The sequence below is a fragment of the Liolophura sinensis genome, chromosome 7, assembly GCF_032854445.1.
Source record: "Liolophura sinensis isolate JHLJ2023 chromosome 7, CUHK_Ljap_v2, whole genome shotgun sequence".
Taxonomy (NCBI): Eukaryota; Metazoa; Mollusca; class Polyplacophora; order Chitonida; family Chitonidae; genus Liolophura; species Liolophura sinensis.
In genome coordinates, this window is record NC_088301.1 from 56,150,452 (window position 1) to 56,170,661 (window position 20,210).

At 37.3% G+C, this 20,210-nt stretch overlaps 1 protein-coding gene across 3 annotated transcripts in view; it reads right to left on the reverse strand.

The window, feature by feature from the left end:
- LOC135470169 (transcription cofactor vestigial-like protein 4) overlaps positions 1-20,210 on the reverse strand; it is a 45,921-nt gene that overhangs the window by 17,107 nt on the left and 8,604 nt on the right. Inside the window, exon 1 of one of the 3 annotated variants that reach the window (XM_064748957.1) lies at positions 15,433-15,608. The exons of 1 other annotated variant lie outside the window; for it this stretch is intronic. In XM_064748957.1, the coding sequence (XP_064605027.1) occupies positions 15,433-15,475 (43 nt within the window). In that variant the 5' untranslated portion in view covers positions 15,476-15,608. Of the gene's footprint in view, positions 1-2,402; positions 2,898-15,432; positions 15,609-20,210 lie in introns of those variants that run through there. One more of the 3 variants, XM_064748955.1, reaches the window with a different exon arrangement.

Genomic DNA, 20,210 nt, shown 5'->3' on the forward strand with positions numbered 1-20,210 from the left:
TCAATTATTATGGCTGTATAATAAGCTACTAGTATCTCTCTAGCATTACAATATACAGACCAAAAATAATGTGGACCCTTAACCTTGGACAAAGCAAACAGTTGAAACTTTTTAAGTGACCAGAATTCTTTACGATTTACCTGTAAAGTGAGATTTTCCACTTTATTTCATGACACCACTGTGCAACAATAGTGTCATACCTGTCCTAGTGAGATAATAAAACTAATGTCTGTTGACTGAATAAAACTCTTTTACCTAACATAATTCAGATAAAATCGTTATCTCCTGAATATCTCTTTAGAATGATTACACCAGCCAGTCTGTAGAGATTAATGAAATCATTTCATGTAGGCACATGTACATGTACCTCAAGAATCTCACTTCATGTTCAATGAATGTCACTCCAAAAGTGACAGAATCTCTAAAGATTTCAAGATTTTAAATCATTTTAAACCCTTCATATTTGCCCCTATCTATTATAGTATTATCAAGAATATGGGAAAAGCCTTTCAAATTTATTCTCAATGCATGATGTTCAGATTGCAAAGCCTACATGGACTTAGGAACAACTTACTAAACACAAACAGCTTCACATATTACAAGACATTCAATTTCCAAACCAAAACTGTCCCAAACTGCATATGAACATTGTGACTGGTTTTCACTACAAGATAGGAATAATCTGAATGTACCCCTGTATCAATTGTCTATGACCCTAAACAAATATTGTCAGTAAAAAATGTGGTGTTATATGGAAAATTCCACAAAACATAGCATGTTGGTTCCCTTCATGGTCATTTACTATTTTCATATGACAATATTGCAGTGGCAAAAGGACAGGCTTTTAAAAACATTCCTTCTTGTCCCAGAATCTGTATAATTATCATAGATTAAGAACATCCTGTCAAAAGCTAAAATATTACATCCTACTTTTTTCAGTTTCATGAAGATGTACAAAATTACCAAATTCAATTCATCTTGCACCATGTTCTTTACGAGTTCATATCCTAAGGTGTCTACTAAGTATCTCATTGTGCAACTGTGATGAATGGCCAAACATTTAATTATAGCAGCATCATCATGGATGTGATTCATCTGGTGTGACATGGTACGAAGTAGCTTCACCACAATATAGATGCAACATTGCAACCTACAGGCATGACCGTCACAAATCACAGTTGGCACGGTGGCTGCTAATCATTTTACTTCTCTTTGACAGAATCAAACTACATCGGGAGTTATTTATACATTGATCATACATTTACATACATTTCAAACATTAACAGTAACAATGTCACTTCAGATTTAAAAAAAATTACCCTTTCAAAGCAAGACAAACTGCACAGGTATATTGCTGTACAAATGACTCAGCTTTTAATGAGTGAATCTGCATACATCAATTCATTCTCAGGTGTGGCAGTGCTTTACTGAAAACTTTATGAGCAACATGTTATAACACTGTTATATTTGTGTTTGCATAAAAGCAGTGAGCAAATGAATATCAAATGGAGCTCAATTCTCAGACTTTTTGAATACATAAAAATACAGCTTTGGATGCAATTTTTGCAGCAAAATAAATCTATGAATTACAAAAATAATACTCTGCAGAATACACTTCTCAACTGACCCACACCTTTCATCATGCAAAAAAAATAAATTATATCTACACTGACAATCGATACGACAAGTGTTCAAGAATAAAGATTTATTTATTTATTTATTTATTTGATTGGTGTTTTATGCCGTACTCAAGAATATTTCACTTATACGACAGCGGCCAGCATTATGGTGGGAGGAAACTGGGCAGAGCCCAGGGGAAACCCACGACCATCCGCAGGTTGCTGACAGACCTTCCCACTTACGGCCGGAGAGGAAGCCAGCATGAGCTGGACTTGAACTCACAGCGACCGCATTGGTGAGAGGCTTCTGGGTCATTATGCTGCGCTAGCGCGCTAACCGACTGAGCCACGGAGGCCCCTCAAGAATAAAGACATGACATGAGAATAAACTGGGGAAATGGGGTTTTCCTCATTATGACAAAGCAAATAACACAAATGTAAATTCTCTGAAGACATAAAAACACAATATCACAATACCATCAAAAATACATGGACACTGTAAAAAAAAATAATGAACACTTGATCAGGCCAACATTACATATATCTGTCGGCTATAATTTCCTTTTAGAACGCAGGCTACCATTAAGAAACAATAACTAGTAAAATTCAATAGTCTAGTGCAATAGCGTACACTCCATAAAACAAATATTATTTATCCAAATCCCAAACATATACATAAATATATACATGTATACATATATTATTTTGTGAAGACTTGTTGTTCACTATTTTGATAGTCCAGAAATATACCTGTATGTGACCAGGTGAGATGTAATAGCTTACCTGGTAGGCTGTGCCAGGTGGACCAGGGCTCACGTACAGAGGGGGACAGAGGGAAGGGGCTGCCCACATCCAGTGGGGCTGGGGGTGGGTTGTAGCCCTGGTAGTAATAGTACCAAAACAACGGCGGCCAATACCTGCCATACAGTAACGAGGGCTCCCTTCCAAAGCTAAGACTGTCCATATAACTGGACTCTGTCAGCATAGACATATTCCCAAGTTTATAGGGACACCTTTGCAAGTACTCCATGCTAGTAAGCTAGACAAACTCCTGCCATGGCTAGTACTGCACAAGTTTTAGTGGAGGCACATGTAATAGAAAATAGGTGAGAGATCTCCTCAGTCAGCCAGCCAGCGCACTGATCCCACCACTGTCGGGTGCTGTCAATGTTTGGGAAGCAACAGGCTGACAGAGAGCCAATGGTTTGTTAGGCAGTGAGACAGGCTACTGTTCAACCATCTGGCTGCTGAGTGACCCAATTGGTTGGCAAGGCAGGTCTGTAGGCCCTCAGTACTACACTGATTGGCTAATAAATGGGCTTCCAGTAGTACAGAGTGACTACACATTGAGCTGCTGGTGGTTGTTCATCTCTCTCTCCTGTGTACACACTACTGGGTACTGATCTATCACCAGTGGACCCCTGACCTTAAAACTCACAGACCCAGAACCTGTCTATTTAAACAAGAATAGCACAGGACAAGCGGCTGTGAAATGGATTTATGAATGGGAGAAGAAGGGGCCTGAGTCTGGAGTAATAGCTGCACAAGAATGCTTGAACTGGGCCATTTGAAGTTAAATGTTAATGACTTCCACAATGATGGGTGCAAATTTTCAAGGAGGCTTGGAAGGTTGGGTTGGTCCTGCAGGAGCATATAGGTATAAATGCAGGCAAAGAAAAGCTGTCAGTGGGACGGGCTCTGAGTGGATCAGGTGTTATGGTGGTGATACCCTCCTGTTCAGACCCCAGAGGGATTAGTCATCCAGCCTTGGGATATATACACAGACAGTCCTGTAACGGCCAGACTATACCTGTTACCTATCTAGCTCTAGCTCCCCCACACTAACCTTGCCCTTTTCCAGCCCTTCACGACATGCCCACGTGTTCTAACACCACAATTTTACATGTCTGTAGACACTTAATAATCGTACTGCTAAAATGCACCTCATGATTTCTTTTATAAAGTATAAGAAAGTTTCACAATGATCACAAAATTTCAAACATAATGCACAATCATACCAGATATTAGGGTGAAAAACTGCGCACAAAACTGCACTGGTATTTTGTTACTAGTTGATAAAATCTCAATCTGCAACAGAAACTCAGTCCTCAGGGCTTGTACTGCATGAGTGACCGTTGCTCCTTCATCAAACAATCTTGAGCAAAATTGAAGGATAAAGGTGAGTTTGAAGGATAAAAGTGAGTTTGGGGTGAATAACTGGATTCACTTTAGAGGAAGAAAATTGAGAAAATTACTGAAGAACAAACACAGAATGAATAGTTATGGCTTATCATTTCGGCCATATCTTGACGAAAGAGCGAAGAAGCAGGATAACATTTATCAGATACTGATCATGGAATAATAATACTGGTGTAGGATGTAATATGAGGAAGAGAGGTCAGGGTCAATAAAATGAGGGATAAGATAATTTTAACTCAAGGAGGGCGGAGACAGGTGTGAGGTAAGATAATTCATGGAATAGGCTGGGCATAGGCGTGGGGCAAGATAATTCATGGAGGAGGCTAAGGATTGGCGTGAACCAAGATAATTCATGGAGGAGGCTGGGGAAAGGTGTGGGGCAAGATAATTCATGGAGCAAGTGGAGATAGGTGTGGGGCAAGATACTTCATGGAGGAGACTGAGGATAGGTGTGGGATGGAGGAAGTGGAGAAAGGTGTGGGGCAAGATACTTAATGGAGGAGACTGAGGATAGGTGTGGGATGGCGGAAGTGGAGAAAGGTGTGGGGCAAGATACTTCATGAAGGAGACTGAGAATAGGTGTGGGATGGAGGAAGTGGAGAAAGGTGTGGGGCAAGATAATTCATGGAAGAGACTGAGGATAGGTGTGGAATGGAGGAAGTGGAGAAAGGTGTGGGGCAAGATAATTCATGCAGCAAGTGGAGAAAGGTGTGGGGCAAGATACTTCATGGAGGAGGCTGGGGATAGGTGTGGGATGGAGGAAGTGGAGAAAGGTGCGAGGGAAAATAATTCATGGAAGATTAAGATAGAGGTGTGGCGCAAGATAAGTCACAGTGGAGGCTGAAGATAGGCTTGAGATAAGATAATTCACAGAAAATGGGGATAGGTGTGGGATAAGATAATTCATGGAAGAAGAAGATAGATGTGGGGCAAGATAATTCATGGAAGATGATGATAGTTGTGGGTAAGATATTTCAAGGAGGAGAGTAAAGATAAGAGAGGAACAAGATAATTCATGGAGGAGGGTGAAGATAGGTTTGGGACAAGATCATTTATGGAGGAAGCTGAGGATAGGTGTGGGACAAGATAATTCAAAGAAAATGAGGATATGTGTGGTATAACCCATGGAGGAAGAATAGGATAGGAGTTGAATATGACAATTCATGGAGGAAGGTGAAGACAGGTGTGGGGCAAGATACATGTAAGTCATGGAGGAGTGAAAATTTTTGTGTGGACTGGATATCATATTTGACCTAAAAGTGTAGTTTGAGAGACAAACAAAGGTCACAAAGTGTTTCTTCTAGTGCCAAAAGTTACATTCTTTCCAATAAAATGTAATCATACTTTCCACACAAACCTAGAAAAACTTCAATAGAAAAGATTAACAGAACTCTCACAGTCAAAATTGTAGGTCCAATACAATTCTTCATTGAGACAAGTGAAAATAGGTGTGGGATAAGATAATTCTTGGAGCAGGGCCTCCTGTGTTCTGTTACACACATCAACATGGGTCCTTATCACAAACACACAGAACATGTGAGTGGTCAGAGAGAAGCCTCATCGCATCATTACAATGTAGGTTTGGCTGTTTTACCAGTCACTGGAAACAATTATGCTGTCATTGACAAGTCAGCCGACACTTCATCCCAGCAGGTTTGCCCCTCTCTCGGCCTGCCGGAAATTTCTCAGTTTGTTCATGTTTGTACAATTATTGTCACATGTATAACAATAAAGTTTAACATAAACAAATTCATAGGCTCTTGCATGTATTTGGGATTGAGAATTTTTCTTCCTCCTAGCCATTTATGCCTCCTTTATTTTTTTTAGGCTGCAGAAAAAACTTCTGTTATTTAGTGTAAGCTAAGAACAGACTACCCCGACTAAGGTAGACAAGCATTTAGCATGTGTGAGCCATAGACAACTTCTCAGCAAGGGGTCTGCGTGCATTACAGTTTAACATGGCATTGACACATCTTAACAAGCACACTGTGGTCAAACTGCCACCATTATGACACATGGCAAAATAAGCATGGTAATATGAAAATATTTCCACACAAATGTTTACACAATATTTTCAGCCAAAATTAAGAAAAATAGTGCTGAAAATTCCTGCAGCGGAGCACAGAGAGGCTATGTGTACTCGAGACATTTGGCATCCATATGATAGTATTCTTGTGGCAAAGTGTCAATCTCATCGCATTCCACGTGGCCCAGGGCTCAGTATACGTCAAATGAAGCACAAATAGATAAAATAAAATCTATGTATTTTTCAGGTGATGAGGAATGTTTACTTTTTAACAAAAAGAAGTACATTATTTTGTTAAGTTTCTATAGGATTATGACTAAGGGGAAAGATTTCATCCAAAAATACTACAGTTAGATAACGCCAGGTGAAAAATTTATCTTTAACATTTTAAATTTACATAATCCCTTTGATGTTTGCTTTTTTATGTCAAAAGTTCCTTTCATCATTTTGATTTTAAATGTGTGTTTAATAATAACAATAATTTTCCTTGAACACTTTAAGGTTCCAAATGTATTCCAGATTCACAGGAAGTCAATGAATACACAGAGGGGGTCATTAGAAGGTGGCTGCGAGATACTTTTGTAAACAATTTAGCGTACTCTGACCATAGCTCCTATTTCAAATCATTTAATTCTCTGTTTGGTATATGTAGCCTTCTACTTTTCCAGAGCAGCCTTCTGCTCAAAAGGAAAATGAAAGCCCTGCACACATGTATATGTAGGCTTTGCTTTTATTATGGAACAGCAAAAGGAAACAAGTTTTCTTTGACAGTCCATGTTAAAAATTTACAGCAAACATATTTAAATCTCACTTCTACATAGATATATGAAATTCAACATAATGTACATGTATATACGTGTACCTCCTAAACCAATGTTGTAACATCATTAAGTGCAAGTAAAATAGTGTTCAGACACAGTATGCATTGCATGTATACAGCCTGTTAAGCCTTCAAAAAGTACACTGCGGATGCTGGCAGTTCAAGCCCAGCTTATGTTGGCTTCCTCTCCGGCCGTGCGTGGGAAGGTCTTCCAACAACCTGCAGATGGTCGTGGGTTTCCCCTGGGCTCTGCCCGGTTTCCTCCCACCATAATGCTGGCCGTCGTCATATAAGTGAAATATTCTTGGGTACGGTGTAAAACACCAATCAAATAAATAAATAAATAAAACAAAAAGTACACACTGATACATGAATCATATGAAGGTAAAACTATGAAATTTGTCCCTCCTTCAGCTACATGTAACACTTTGCCTACCAGCACTGAGGCATGTCTTTAAATTCATGAATGATTTAACTTAAGAGCAGTTCCATTTTAAACACTTGAATGATTGTGTGGGAAATACTGTCTCGGCTGAGAGCAACAACTGAAGATCTCAAAAGATATGCACCTTTACTTATACATAGCAGGCCGCTGCAAGAAAAACAAGATATTATGTATTAGGATGTGTACTGCTGTATGAGCATCCTCATACTTCTAAATTGTTTCACATAAATGTTTAATATATTTACATGTAGTTGGATATATAGAAAGTCTTGTTTTAATTTGACTGCAAACCTCAGGATACTTTCCAAAGTTACTGATAGACAACAATAGACAACACGCACTTCACAAATTTTCTGGAAATTAATCTCAGTCAGTTATGTTGGTATTAGATCTTTAAATCAGTCATCAAAAATAGATGGGCTTTTACATCAATGTTTCACTGAGCAACAAGGCATATATCCATGCCAAGGATCCTGTTCAATGAAATTTACAGGCAAGGCATACACATTCATGTACAGAAAATAGTGAATGCCATCATTTTATCTTTCTTGTAGAATGTTATGTGCATTACAATCAACTTATTTTAACATCAAGAGAAAAAAAAAGGTGTGTATACATAGAATAAATAATATGCACTTGGCATGTATAAGCTATCTGATGTTACGTCCAAATAAAGCAGTGATATATGCACCTAGTCTTCCAAATGTATAACTAATACAAGTTATACTAAACACGTGTCAGGGTACTTATAAATGAAGACAATGTTCATGAACACCCTTATTTCTGCAAATATGCTTACTTCATTCATCGCACGACTGGATTATAACCTTCAAGCTTAAATCGATACATACATGATAAATGCACAAGAAATTTTCTCTCCCTCTTTCATTCATTTGTCTGTATAGTCAAAGCTCTAAGCTTAATTCGATACGTTCCACTTCAAAGACTTAACATAAACATTTGCAGAGAATTCTATTCATGTTTTTTACAGCCCAGTACCTACAGTATATGATGCAGGCTGCGTGAGTACATTCTCTGGTGTACAGACCTGGTTAGATTTAGTCAAGCGTTAACTATGTTGGTGGTCTCTTCATTGAGCAAAACTTCCCCAAGTTCACAACCACTCACAGTTAGAACGTGTGGGCTCGAAAAACTAGAAACAAACAATACTGTTTACCATAAGCATCAACTGCATACAGAAATAAATGTGTACAAATAAAGACAATTATTGAAGACCTTATTAAAGTCTTACTGCCTATCAACTAGCACTACTGGCAGCTTGTATAATGAAAAAATATAACAAATACAGTTACATGTACATTGTTGAAAATGCCAAGGGCAGAATAATACCATATGTTATTATCCCACAGAAAACAACAATGCACACATAATTCATCATGGAGTTGAGTATTACTGTATATGCAGTCTGATATTCAACAGTGTTAGATATAAACATGGTGCACTTCTTGTCTTTTTGTCCCAATTATGCTTCAACCCTGATGTGACATATAAATGTACATGCATACTGATTATGCATTTTTTCTTAAAAAAATATATTAAAAAATGGAAATGTTTAAATATATAATGAAAATGGAAATGTTTAAATATATATAATAAAAATAATTATTACTACAAGACACATTAAAAGTACTTGCAGACTGTATTGTATTCATACAGCACCATAAACTGTAACAGTTTGATACCTTTACTTGATACATGTACATGTAGGGCTTCAATATGTAGCAATTTTAAATACTTGTATACATTGTTGGCAAAAAATCCAACACACTTCAACACAAAGTGTTCAATTAATTTTATTTTACCATATTGTACAAGGACATACACATGTGCACATGTATATTTGGATATAAATGGCAGATAAAATTTTATCAGGTAATAAAAACTGTCAGAAGAAAAACGGGTTATTATATTACCCTTAAGATGGTTGCATATCAGCTGAGTAGAGTGAACATCACCTAGTGTTACATTCCCAATATCCTTTAAGTCCGCATATTTTAAGTGATTTATAAAAACATTTATGCGCAGAAAACCACAAATGATTCATGAATCACTTAATCTTGCAACTTTATTAGGCTTCTAAATGAACAGTTAAAACGGTTGGTGCAGAAAATAGGAAATTAAAGATCTTTAATCTTTTTCTATGTGTCAAAGCAGTTACATACATGTATCTCTATTGTTAATTCCCAAATCTAACCCTATAGAGGAAGTCCTTTGAAGTCGAGTCATAATCTTCCTTATATATGTATTTACATGGCTGCTCTTGATCACAGAACACATGTATGTTGATTTATTTCACTAAATCTTCCAGGCTCAATAGGCCTGCATGACTATTTCAGAATTCAGATGCACTAAAATGTCAGTTTGTAAATAACACACAGACAACTCCATTTTTTTTTTTTTTTCAAAGCCAAAACTATGCTGACAATTTCCAGAGCATTGAATCACCTCTTTACTTAGCAGGACATAACCGCAATTCTCATCTTTTCTCAGGTTCCTTAAAAAACATATCTGCCACAAACCTGAATGAGAAGGAATTAGTGCAGCTTTCGCCCCATTCACATTTCTGCTGTGTCAAGACTCCCTCTGACCTGCCTGGGTCGAGCCATCCAAACAACAGGCTATTGTGGCTAAAATTATTTAACACATTGATGAGTCTAATTTATTTGTCTTTGTCAATGTTTGTCTTCGTGAGATTGTACACAATGGACAGGTTATCCCTTTTCACATCCCTCGCAAATTAGTTAGCTTACATTTCCTGGGCCACTGACAAATCCAGGGGAGTCAATAATACTTCTAAACAAATATATGTGTACATCCAACATGTAGAAACAATTCTCTGCCAACACTGCACATTTTTGATCTTTTAATTTAATTCTTTCTTACTTTTTTTTCCCAAATCTTTTTACTCCCTGTTTGGCTAGGTTGTGGTAAAGAGAGGATAAGGTTATAATTTAGGGGTGTTTCACAGGTCAGTGAACGGTCCACAGGTGAGTGTTAGGTTGATTCACCCAACTTATCGAATATCCATATACATGTACTATTTTATATATCTAAAACATTTTGAACCACGTTGTTATGGAGGAATAACCCAATGCAAGAAATTATTTTTGTAATATTACATATAAAGCATCCAGACATTCTTCATAAAACTTGAAGAGTTCTTCCCCTGGATAAATCTACTAAGTAAAATTTCCAGAAGAGTATTCTCCCCTGCCTTAAAGACAAACATATGTAGGGAATAGTAGAATGCCACATACATTATATCTATATGTACTCATAAACTACAGTGCATTTTAATATAAACAGTTATTACAGAACACAAAACTGGCTGCCCACAGATAAATGAAAAATTCTTGAGCATGATGTTAAACATCAATCAAGTAAATAACTAAATATACACCCAACATGATTTAGTCATCTATCACTTGAGATTCTTTTCGTTGTGTGTCAGCAGCCATTTTGGTTATTCTTAACACCAGTAATAATCAACATCATCTTAAAATTTAATAATTCACTTAATTTTGGCATTTTATTTGTGAATAGAATTAAAAAATCTTTAATTAACAAATACTGTGGCATTTTTATTTTAAACATGCACTCTCTCAATATTAGGCAACTTTAAATAGACATTTGACTTCAAAACATCTCTTAATCAATTCACACCTGTAAAGGATTCGAGTTTAGAGGATAAAATCAACACCTGGGATCATTTGTTCAAACCACTATTAAAGAAAAAGACCACCTTTACACAAAGTACAGATCATCTGAAAGTCTATTTAATGAAATAATTATATTTTTGTTAGGATTATTTAACAAAAAAAAATTGAATAGATGCAAAAATACTGAGTCTCTATGGTACCCCTTTGGTACAGCATCTGTGATGTCAGAGTTTCTTTCTGCTAAACAGACTCTGTTATATTCCCACATCAAATACAGATATACACACAGATGTAGAACTACATGTACATAATGAATGTGAAAATATAATCTATCACAGGATGTTTAGCAGTCATAGTTTACTTCGGCTTGTACAATTTAGTCCAAGGAGAGGTCTGCAGAGCCTCAATATTTATTTACATCTTCTTTCACAATTAAAAAAAAAAAGTGAAACAATCATGATCAAAGTGGTCTGTTCTTTTAAAAGCAAATCTTGAGGTCCATTAATAGGATGTTAGGTTTTCATCATTTTGTTGGGGTTTTTTTGGGTAGATCATCGACATGTGACTGAAAAATTGTTAAATACAATGTTAAACCCCAAGCACCCACTCACTCTTTTTTGGTAGGTTATAATTGGAAAAGTAGTCAGCTGCCTTGTAGAGTAGTAATTAAATTTAATTAGAATTTAATTATATGAGCTTTGATCAAAGTAATTGGCTACCAGGCTCCAGGTAGCTGGTAACCGCTAACCATCACTTAATAATGTCCAACTCCTTCCAGCCTCACTTCCATGAAAGAATTAAAGTTAACTTTTAATAAACTTCTGAATAACTAAAAACAGATTAGTGCTACACTGTATAATATTAACCATGCCACGACAATACGACAGATTCGTGCATTAGTAAGCCGAGCTGAACATGATCATACATATCTCAAAAAGGCTTGTCCTCTAGAAAGTCTCCAGTGTGTTCTTATCACACAACTACACTCTTATGTGGCGTCTTCAGGGTAAGAGGCCATTTCCTCCAGGGAAGTAAGTACAGGACACATTTCAGGGCAACACTCCCATGTACACATCCATGTATCCATGGTTGCCACATAGCCACATATAGCTACATTCTGAGACACATATGTACAGCTACCAACCAATGACAGCACAGATAAATACCATAAAACATGCCCATCACTACCAGAAAGTCCGTACAATCTATTTATTTACTCATGAGATACATGACATTTAGAGTCAGTCAAAAAGATTCCATGATACATCTACATGTTTCTCTTTGTATCAGAGACAAAAATACCATGCATTTATTGATGCTTTTGCATTCTGCAATATACAAGTTTAATGTTATGATGAAACAGTTTAAAAGTTTAGTTTTTTCTGGTTGTCACGTTTGAGAATGATTTGAATTTGGACAAACATTAAGAAAATGTAGAAGGGTGGGTGTAGAAAAAAAGTTTCACATCCTCTTCTTTGGCCACTTTATCCATACATTTCAAACTAAGAATAAAAAATATGCCTTCTTCATCTGTGAATAAACGACAGATGAACTAATGGAACTAGATGAAGTCATATGTGGCATGGATTCTATCCTATTTTTGTCTTGATGGTAAGAATGGTCACACGGTTAATTTCCTGGCATAACATATCAGCTGCCATAGAGTGACCGACATACAGCCACACAATCATGTATGATTGACTATTCAATGTCTGCTACCACCGATTAAGCATATGTAGGATCAAGGGCCATCAAAGCTCAAAATTTCAAGAATTTCGTTATTTTCACAATAAAATTACTGAAGTAAAGCCATCCATTAAAAAATATTTGTTTCACATAACCCTACACAATTTGAAAAAACGAGTAGATCAGCTGGTATTTTTTTAATTTCTCAACACATTTTCACATATAAAGGCAACTAGGACTGGAAATGAAGAAACAAAACATTTTCTGTAAAAAGATTAACAAAAACATCTGAGGAGGGTCCTTTTTAGTGGTCTGGGGGTGTTATGTGAAACAAACATTTTTTAAAGACAGCCTATTAGGTCTTTCAAAAATTATCTTGTTTTGTGTAAAGGTACATGATGTTGTTTTTTTTCAAGTTGAAAGGTTGCTCAGATATTAATCAATACAGTAATATTTTCTTATTTTTAGAGCAAAAAGTTTTGATTTGATGCCTAACAGAAGAATTTCTTCACTTAAAAATGAAGTGACTGGTCGTGGTCATAGGGAGACGCATTGACCCGAGTATCCCACCAGCCTTTGCTACATGTAGTTGTTGAATCTCTCATAAGTGATGTGTAGATGGACACTGTTGCCACATGATCTCCATCAATCACTTCTTGCCACCAATGCCTCAAAACATTTGATTCCTCGCTTGGCGTTCAGCATGGAGGGGATAGTGCAACGACTGGTTGACCCGTATCAGTATAACGGCTCGGGTGGGGCAATTTACTTGCCTTCGGTAAGTCGTCTCAGTGAAGCAGCACTAGATAAAAGAGCGGTGGAAATTCGTCCTATAACAAGGAGGCACATTAAATACACCCTAAGGATTCTTTCGTAGTCATATGACTGAAAAATTGTTGAGTGCGACGTTAAACACCAAACACTCACTCAAAACATTTGAAACTGGGAAATACACATGATTCCTTCACTGAGGCCAAAATTAAATCAACACCTTGTGTGTCCTAGAAATTTAACAGTCTTCTATTAAAGTGGTAGTTCTAGTATTGGCTATTAGCTGTGCCTACTGCAACATCATGCAAGGGAGGTAAATCTGTCTGGATCTCTGTGCCAGTGTAATATATGACATGCACAATAAGAATGTAGACATACTAATTAGCATACCTGTTGTGTGTATCTACTATATGGTACCATTGGGGTGGTTGACTGTAATTCATAACAACTACAAGATAAAATCCCTACATGAATAATAGGGAATGTCATAATAAAACCTAAGATCTAAGATACAACTTAACTACGTCACATAGGCCTTCATTTTCAAAAAAAAAAGTTATGCCATTTTTTTTTAGACTTAATATAGACGTTTTCATAATGTTTCATAATGTAGCAGATTTGCCTTCTAAAATACTCTTACTTAAAAATTAGGAAAAATCTGAATAAATATGTGGAAGATTAAATTTACAACACAGTGCACGAGAGCAAGTAATTGTTTATGACTCTTTGTCCTTGTAATTTTGAACCTCTACACGACAAAAGAGTGGTGGCACTGAATAATACCCTCAAAAACAAGAAAGAGGTACTTTAATTCACAAATATACAGAGAATAGCTGAGAACATTAACTGTCCACGAAAACAAATTATTCTGGTGCTCTTCAGTACCTCTTGTGTCAACATCTGCTTACTGTGTAAACAGATACCTTAGCTCTAGAAAGTTGGACAGTGAAAATCATGCTTAGTGAATTGATGTTGACTGGTGCCTTAATGTTTTTTTCACCTTTCTCATAACAATTACAAATCACATGGAAGCAAGCACCCCTAGTTCAAAGCAGTGGACTCTTCTAGTGACTGACAGAAAGATACCATTATCTTGAAAAAGGGTAGTATGGTCAGGAGGAAATCAATGAGGAATTACAAAAATGTGGGCCTGGATCAAGGCCAACAAAGCTGAATATGAATTGTGCAACTGTAAAGGAAAGTGCCTGAGGGTAAAATGCTGACAACTATCTGCTATAAAATAAAAATGTGTCTGCAACACCCAGCTGTTGCTGTCATCATAGGAGCTTGGCTCTTTTAGCTGCCATGTGTCAACCAGTCCTCTTGTAATGAAGCCTCTTGGAAGAGTCAGATGCCATGCTGCAGTCCAATCTCCAGGGGCAGATTACAAACAAAGGCCCCAACCTCCTCTAGACTACACAGCTCAGGCCAAACACCAAACAAAGTCAAATATTTATATCATGTAAAATATGTGCTGCAGTTAATCAGAGCTGCAAAACTGCAACCCCTGAAGAAGGGACAAAACAGAATGAACCATATATACATGTTCAAGTCAGTCGTGGGTAATTTGTGTGTGCCTCACACAGTTATGTGCTGAGGTATGTGTACATGAATTTGGTGATAGGGAGAATGAACAAAAGAATGTCATAAAAGTCAAATGCACTGTGTTACTAAGGGAGGTCTATATGAACTTAATTTAGTCTAAAATATAACAGTAGTTTTTGTCAAAATAAAAGTAATGGGATTAGGTGCATATATGTATAGTTACAGTGCTGATGTACACAAATAAAACACAGCTGAACAACAAATTTATCTGAACTGTAATACATCATAATGAATCACACCACAATGTATTCACACATTATTGATCAGTTGGTCAACATGTATAATACATCCCAGTCAAAAAGACAATTGACTGAAATGGCTCTATACCATTGAAAACACTATCGCATACTGCTAACCACTACATGTCCAACTGTATGAAAGGCCATGTGACTACATTTATCCAATATCCTGTGAACATGCAACATATGCCTTGTCCACTACTTCCATGTGCTTCTATACTGACATTATACATATATATACAAATACAGATTAAAATATAACCTGCAAGTATATGAGTGGTGGATTGCACAAGAGAACACTGTCCAAGCATAAGAAGGCAGCTCTATACAATATGCACTTACCCTTAGTGTTGGAGTTCATGCTATTCAGGTGAATGAGTGTCATCTAGGCGCTTGGTGATAGACAGAGCAGTGGAATCAAAGTGGTTAGAGGTTGTGGTTAATCTGAGAGTGCCTGCTATGAACCTCAAGACAAACCACCCCAGTGGAATGCATGGTATTCTGTCATGTGTTCAGTGGAGAGCCAGTGTAGTCAACCCTACTGCCTGAACCAGTCAGCCAGCCAGCCAGCCAAGCCAAGCCAGTCTGAGAGGCCAGGCCTACTACCCCCAGACACTCACTACCGGGGCCACAGGCCTGGAATGCAAGGCTCTGTTCCATCAAATACCAGAGACTATTTCCACTACCAACACAGCTGATTTACCTATGATCCTATCACCAAACTGGGAAACCTCTCATCTATATTTGTACACATTCACATGTCTACAGAATTTGGACTATTTCAGGGAGAACATGCATCAGCCACACATTTGAACTGTTCAGTATGCTCAGTATTAGTGTTGAGGTATGTGTACAAGTATGCAAATAATATATACTCAAGTATTTAATATACACAAAATTTTACAGCTGCTAAAATGATTTACATCAGCTAAACAGACATCTAAACTGTGTCTGTCTGTCTGTTTACCACATACATGTATAAAGCTATTTTAATTCTGATCAAGGCATTTCATGAATAGCATTCCTTTCGACTAAACTCTCCCAAACACCCAACATATCAGTATCAGTACCGAATTCTGCATATCTGAATAACTCAATTATTTTCAGTGAATCTACTACATAAATTTGTTCAGTAATAACTTTAAATAACACATACTGTAAATATGAATTGCATTCAGCAAAAGCTGATTTTAATTTAAAAATCTTGATCTTTAACCTGCGCTGTGCTTGCATATATATCTACATATCTATATATATATATATATATATATGAAAAACAAATTATAACAGGTCACAGAGCATGTCTGGCCACATCAGAGGAATGTTGTCTGATCTGGACACATTATTTTATGACTTTTGTAAAGTTCATAAGAGCCCCTATCTGGGGAATACTCTTCAATATCTTATGAATTGTGTTTTTAAACTGCATCAGAAGTTACACTTAACTGGTTGAGTTTGGTGTTGACTTAGGGTACATTTTGAAACCAGACTGGCTGTACCCTCAAGCTGTGGTTATGTTGGGACCCCTCTTTGTGAGACCCCCTCTGACATTTTTCAAAGTTAAGAGAGATCAGCTGCAATGGTTAGCCACAGACCTGGATGAATCCCACATGTCTCAGACTCAATGTCCAGGCCTGTCCATAACTAAGGCAGTCCATAGAAGGCCAGAAGGAAAATACACTAAAGCCATCCAGAACAAATTGCCCAAGACAGAATCTAAACCAACTGTAAACAAAGTCTTACCACAGAAGAAGTTGAAATGTGTATTTCCTCTCAAATAGAAGTAAGATTAGGTGATTTTTTTTTTTTTTTTTTTTTATTCAGTTACTAGCAGTGGTGTTGGAAGGAAACAAAAGCTGGGAGGGGCAACTATCAGTACATTAGGGAAGGGTCCAGGGGCTGCCTCAGCCCCAGGAGCTCTAGGACTAGATCGTCCTTGCTGAGATCTCACTTTTGGGCATCAAAACCTAGGAGTGACATACTAAAAACAAAAGAGCCTTAAAAGTTAACACAGTACATTAGTGGACGGGTCTGGGGGCACATTTACCCCCCTGATGCTCTGCAACCTTAGATTCCATAGACATATTACTGAGAAGATATTCAAAGGTAAGGCACCAAGATATTGGGTTTAAAGAGTATAGAGCCCTAAAAGTGAGACAATTAAAAAACCTTAAAAGATTAAAAGTGATGGGACAGGTGGGGTCTGAAAGATTATTTATTCGATTGGTGTTTTACGCCGTATTCAAAAATATTTCACTTATACAACAGTGGCCAGCATTATGGTGGGAGGAAACCAGGCAGAGATCGGGGGGAACCCACGACCATCCACAGGTTGCTGCAAAACCTTCCCACTTACGGCCGGAGAGGAAGCCAGCATGAACTGGACTTGTATTCAGAGCGACTGCTTTGGTGAGAGGCTCCTAGGTCATTACGCTGCACTAGCACGCTAACCAGCTGAGCCACTGAGGCCATCTAGGGTCTGAAAGAGTATGGAGGCAAAAACCGTCAAAAATTATTTTAGGAGTCGTGGTTCCAAGTGTAACATTGGCTCTACCTTTTTCATGACAGCTACAGCTATATGAGCATCTTTGGCCAATTTTTTTCGTGAAATGCTTTGTAAACAAGCCTTATCTGATCAACACAAAACAATGAATTTCAAAATTCTTGTGAATGATTTCAAAACCAAAGCAAATCTCTCTCTAAATTGTATAGCAGCTAAAGTTGTGTATTTAGCCAGATGCAGTTAGAGATAAATAAGAATCAATCATGTATGCACTTAATCTGTTTGATAAAAGAAAAAATGATTTTATCTACATGTACTCTTTGTTGCTCATTTTAGTAGAGAAAATGTAAAGGAAGAGACACTCCAGTATATACTTTGCCTTTCCCAAGGGATCAAATTCTCTGTGGCACATAAAAAGTGGGGTGGGGGGAGAGGACATATTTGGGCCCCCACCACTTTAAAATCTGTATTTTTTTTTTCTTTTTACCCTGTTCAACAGACAACACTAGACCAAATGTATAAAACCTATCACTCATAATGTTTAAAAAGCTAAGTTTTTATTTCTGTATTGCTGCATACCAAAAACATAGCAAAACAGCAAACAATGAGAAAATCGAAAATGCCTCCATGTTATCAATACTAACCAATCAGGGGCAAGTTTTTCTTTTATTTGAGAAAGCAACTGTTTCTTCAGGTGTCACTTAAATCCTGTTTTTCCATTTAACCACATATAGAAGTGATGCAACATCACAAATTTGGTCTCCCTAATACAACTCATCACGTCAGGGTCATATCTAGAGTCACTTCGGCTGTGGAAAATGTTTGGGCTCTCAAACTGTTTGTCGCCCAGACTAAATAAGCTGTATTAAATCTAACAAGTAAATTAAACAAAAATATGGTTTGCTTATAAAAAATTAAGTTTTCATATAAATTTCTTTCATTTACAGACTTTAAAGCTCTCAGAAAGCATCAATTTGAGTTGCATTTTTAAAACTTCTTTATGCACAGTCACAATGTCAGCATTAAAGTTTGGGATAAGAACCTTTAATGTTTTTCTAGACGTGGCCCAGCCCATATTCTTTTAAGAATTCCAAATTAAAACTTGATTTATATAGTTACCAAAATAACCACTTTTCATTTGTTGTCTTTGGTTTTAGCACATAAATCTATTTTTTTCAGAAGGCTTAAGAAAATAATCAAGCTTTAATTACTCTTTCAGTTGTAATCAGTGTTCTTCTGAGGATCTCTGTTTCCAACAATTTATCACAAATCACAGCAAGTGAAATCATAAATCTATAACCGATGAACAACATACTACTTATACTTTTTTCCAAGAAGCTATCAGATACTGACAAGTACCCTCTTTCAAGTTGATGTCAGTTTTACAAATTAGACATACATGTATTCTTATTATAACCATATATATTTTACAACCCTCGGCAGTCATGTCAATAACACTTTTAACGATAAACGTTACTTTGTTATTTATTTGCTTGGGGTTTATAATGCAGTGCTCAGGAATTTTCCACCAAGATAATGTCAATGACTACAGAGAACAGCAGCCTTCAGGTATATGATGTACCTTACTTGTCTGGCAAAAACCCACAATAGCCGGACCCACAATCACAGTTCACACCAGCTATACCAGGACTCAAGCCTTAAGGACTGACTATGGCATCTTTGGTACTTCAAAACACACGCTTTAACCAATGAAATGCCAGAATGAAGGAGCTGTTGTGATTAATCAATCAAAGTGTCTGTATTCAGTGTGCCTTGCAGGCTTAGAGTATTCTGGCAATACCATAGGTCATCACCTGAATGCTGTGAGAGTTCACTGGATGTCCTAATTAAGACTGCGTTGCACTAGCTGCAGTATTCAATATGATCAAGTTATTCATGGTATTTTCTACTGCAAAAGAAAGAAGAACTACCAACACCGTGAGATTGGCAACAGCTGGATTTAAACATTCAACCAACCACATTGGTATAAGTCAGGAGACCTCGGATCAACCCATGGCATGACATACAAGACACTTTAAAAATGGCACCTGTTGCTGTCTCGCTTGGTGCTCAGCTCTAAGAGATAAGAGCAAGGAAACAGGACTGGTTGGCCTGCTTTCAGTATAATGTGAATGAGAGTGAGTGAACTACATATCTAGTGTCTTTCATAAGTTACTTCAGGGCGGCAGCACTTTGGCGGCATTAGTCTAACGTTCTCTGACATCAGGTTTGACAAAATTCTGTTCGGTCATGGATGGTCCCACACCAACATTAGAGAGCGCATCAGAGTGACGCAGTTGCAATGGCAGTTTGTCACGGCATTTGAGACAAAATTATCCATCAAATACATCCCCATAGCCTGAACTTTGCAGACATGCACTTACATATATGTTCCTTATCGTTTTGTCTGTGAATTTATCTAAAGTACAAAGTCAATCAGTTATTTCATAGGATGTGAGGGCTGCAGATTCTTTGGTCATGCTCAAAGCCACTCTCTGTACTCACAGCCTAGACATATTTGAAAAGGGCTGATTTTAAAAGGGATCACGCCCTGACGATGGTTTGGGAACAGCCTTGGCCCAACAAAATTTTGCCAAACCTAACATCAGAGCAACCT